This window comes from Amia ocellicauda, chromosome 11 (assembly GCF_036373705.1).
Source record: "Amia ocellicauda isolate fAmiCal2 chromosome 11, fAmiCal2.hap1, whole genome shotgun sequence".
In the NCBI taxonomy this organism is placed as follows: domain Eukaryota; kingdom Metazoa; phylum Chordata; class Actinopteri; order Amiiformes; family Amiidae; genus Amia; species Amia ocellicauda.
This window is the reverse complement of record NC_089860.1, coordinates 8,653,872-8,657,089: the sequence shown is the minus strand read 5'-3', so window position 1 is coordinate 8,657,089 and position 3,218 is coordinate 8,653,872. Positions and strand designations below refer to the sequence as shown.

Genomic DNA, 3,218 nt, shown 5'->3' with positions numbered 1-3,218 from the left:
AGAACAGTCTGGTTTCCAAATGTACACAGTTTTAGTTCTTTCTGCATTTTAATTGCCCCTGGATTTTGTGGTCATGCAACGGAAGGTAATGTCTTCAAACGTAGGCGACTTCACAATACATGGTAATCCATTCACCATCCCTTTAAAAACATCTGGGTAAGCCAATGAAGTGATTTTCAGAAAGGTATCCAAGAAAAAGGACATGTTGTGCCAGAAACAAAAGGGGAAATATACTTTTGAATTGGCTTGTGATATGAAGTTGGAAATTCTTAGTCTGGACGTGTTGGTAGAAGTGTAATATACAGAGTTCTTCACGACTTTCTTTGCTCTGTAGTGTTGTTCTTGCAAGTAGCAGCAGCTGTTGTACATAAATGCTCACATTATACATTACAGCATGCAGTCACATTTACGACAATCTCATTTCAGATAACGTCACGCACTGACAAGAGGACAGTTAAACAGAGTGCTCTCCATCAATGTCAGATGTTTTATTATGAATTAACACAAGAATAAATAAACTGGTTTAGCTGTTTAAGGCTTGCTCAAAAGCCATTTTTAAAGACAAATCATAAACCTTGTGATCTCACTGACAAAATAAAAGTGCAATCCTCCTACTATTGCCTAAGTCTACTTGATGTAAAGTTTGATTGATATAGTACATGCCCATATATAGTGATTCAAACTACCAGTTGGTTATGTTATGATGTTGTTCCACACCTTCACAATCCTAAATGTTTTACTCTTTATTTCAAGCACTCTCTTCGTTGTTCACTTCTAAGTAGCTTTTAGAAGCAAATTTGCACATTAACGAGAATTAAGAATCAAAAAGGCACAACCCTGGAGGCAGAAGAGACCTTCAAAATATTGTTTTGGTAGCAGAAGGCATCATTTTGAATTCATATTTGTATAATCTGGCATACGAGACAACTGAGAGCAAGAATATGTGGAAATCCATGAATCGCCACCAAAGGAAAGTGTAATAGCTTATAAAATGTAAATTCAGGTCTTGCTACTTCCACAAAAACAAATTATTATTTACAGTGGAATGGATTTTAGGCTCTGTGAAAAGGTTGTCCATTCTCTGTCAGTCTGCAACCAGTCCTTAAAGCTAGCATTGACCATGCACTCATCCTTTGGAACAATCCCAAACAAACAGGAAGAAAATGGGATCTATGCGATTTGCGGTCATGGGTCAAACGTGCTTTCTGGTGTCTGACCTGGCTCTCTTTATCCTGCATGTCCAGAGAGAGTTGGTTTAGACAGCGGTGGGAGGCTGTCCAGTGGAGGGTCCATTCAGAGTCAGTGCCCGCTGAGACCTGGTCCTCAGGGAGCCCTCGGGATGGATGGTCTCGGGCTTGTGCTCACAGCGGAAGAACATGAGGAAGCAGTTCCTGTAGTTCTTGTTCATCCAGCCGTAGAGCACAGGGTTGGTGAAGGTGGAGCACATGGCGATTACATGGAATACCGTGTAGAGCAGCTTGTACTCCTTGAACTTCATGATGAGGTCCAGGTCACTGGCCAGCTGGAAGACATGGAATGGCAGCCAGCACACGCCGAAAACCACCACCACCAGGGCCAGCATCTTGGTGGTCTTGCGGCGGCGGCATATGCTCTCGTTCCTGTTGCTGGGGCTCACGTGGTTCTTCAGCTTGACCCAGATGCGCACGTAGGCATAGCTGATGATCCCCAGGGGAAGGATGTACTGCAGGAGCAGCATGGCAAGGCTGTAGATGATCCCATCTCGGTTGGAGCCGTGGGGCCACTTCTCGGAGCACACGGCGATCCTCAGGTTAATGGAAGGGATCTCCTCATAGCGGTATTCCCTGAAGATGGCCAACGGGCCTGCCAGGACGGCGGCTGCCACCCAGGTGACGGTGATGATGGTGCAACTGGTGCGCTTGGAGATGCGGTGGCCCAGGTGGAAGACAATGCAGCGATGGCGCTCGAGGGCGATGACAGTCAGGGTGAGGATGGAGACATGGACGCTCAAAGCCTGGGCGTAGGGCACCAGGTGGCATAGCACAGCCCCAAACTTCCACTCGTCCAACAGGGTGTAGGCCAGCGTGAAGGGCAGGCACAGGCTGTCCACCATCAGGTCAGCCAGGGCCAGGTTGGCGATGAAGAAGTTGGTGACGGTGCGCATATTCTTGTAGCGGACAATGGTGTAAACGACTAAGGAATTGCCCATCAGCCCCAGCAGGATGATGAGGGAGTAGGCGGCGATGAGAGTGATCTGCACCCCCAGCCGCTTGGTAATATCTGTAATGAAGCCTGGTCTGTGGATATCTGTGCCAGCATTGGGAAGGAGCCCCTGGTAGTTCCTTGTGGACAGGACCGCTCCCAGCCCAGTCTCCTCAGAGGTGTTTGACAGGTCTGAAGGACCCATACCTGATTGCTGGCTCTCCTGTCAACGTTAGGTGGCTCCTTGAAGAAAGCAGATACAGGTTTTGTTGTTAGAGAATGTGACGTTCTTGGAAAAAGTAGTACAAATAATGAATTCTTTATTCATTTTAGGAATCATTTAGGTTATAGAAAGAATGCAAAACACACAAGTTTTAATTTCAAAACATTTACCTTCAGCATGATTAAAGTTTAATCCAGCCCTTTATAAAATTGTATTTCTGTTATATCGTTCAAGTTACATTCCAGGATAGACTCTTATGTTGTCAGAATGTTGTATCTCTGTGCTTTTCTCTGTGCTAAACTCGTAATCAGCAAAGCCTAATGGGACTAACTGTGCTTCAAACAGAACTTCTATATATACTGCATAGTCTTAAAGGTATTCATATTCACATTTTTATAGGCCTAGCTGGGAGAGGTTTCCGTTTAATATTCTGCTTGAATGCAACCCTGTTAGACAGAAATTTGAATTCGACCAAGCTTGCCCCCACAGTTTTTGCATCCGCCAAAGCAGCAGTTTTAATGCTATGGTGACTGTGGTGCTGACTCCAATAAAGGCCACAGTTTTTTCCAGAATGTATTTTAACATGTAAAATTGAAGATGGACAGGGTTCTAGTTGGGATATTTGTTGAGATATTTATAAATTGTAGGCTTTGAAACTGTCTTTCAGGTTTTTTTATCATACACACACATATTAGTAATGATTTAGCTGTATCACATCCTTCCTCTACAAACAGTTTCTTATCTTTCTTTGATGTTTTTTTAGTGTACTCTTTTGATGGTCGAGGCCAGTGTTCCCTGAAGTTACACATTGTCA

The 3,218-nt window shown here is 44.3% G+C and overlaps 1 protein-coding gene across 1 annotated transcript; it reads right to left on the bottom strand.

Moving 5' to 3' along the window:
* Positions 1-1,144: 1,144 nt before the first annotated feature.
* Positions 1,145-2,386, bottom strand: npy7r (neuropeptide Y receptor Y7). Its single transcript, XM_066717771.1, has one exon. It carries the CDS (start codon positions 2,384-2,386, stop codon positions 1,256-1,258), a length of 1,131 nt encoding a protein of 376 aa, XP_066573868.1. The 3' UTR covers positions 1,145-1,255.
* Positions 2,387-3,218: the final 832 nt, after the last annotated feature.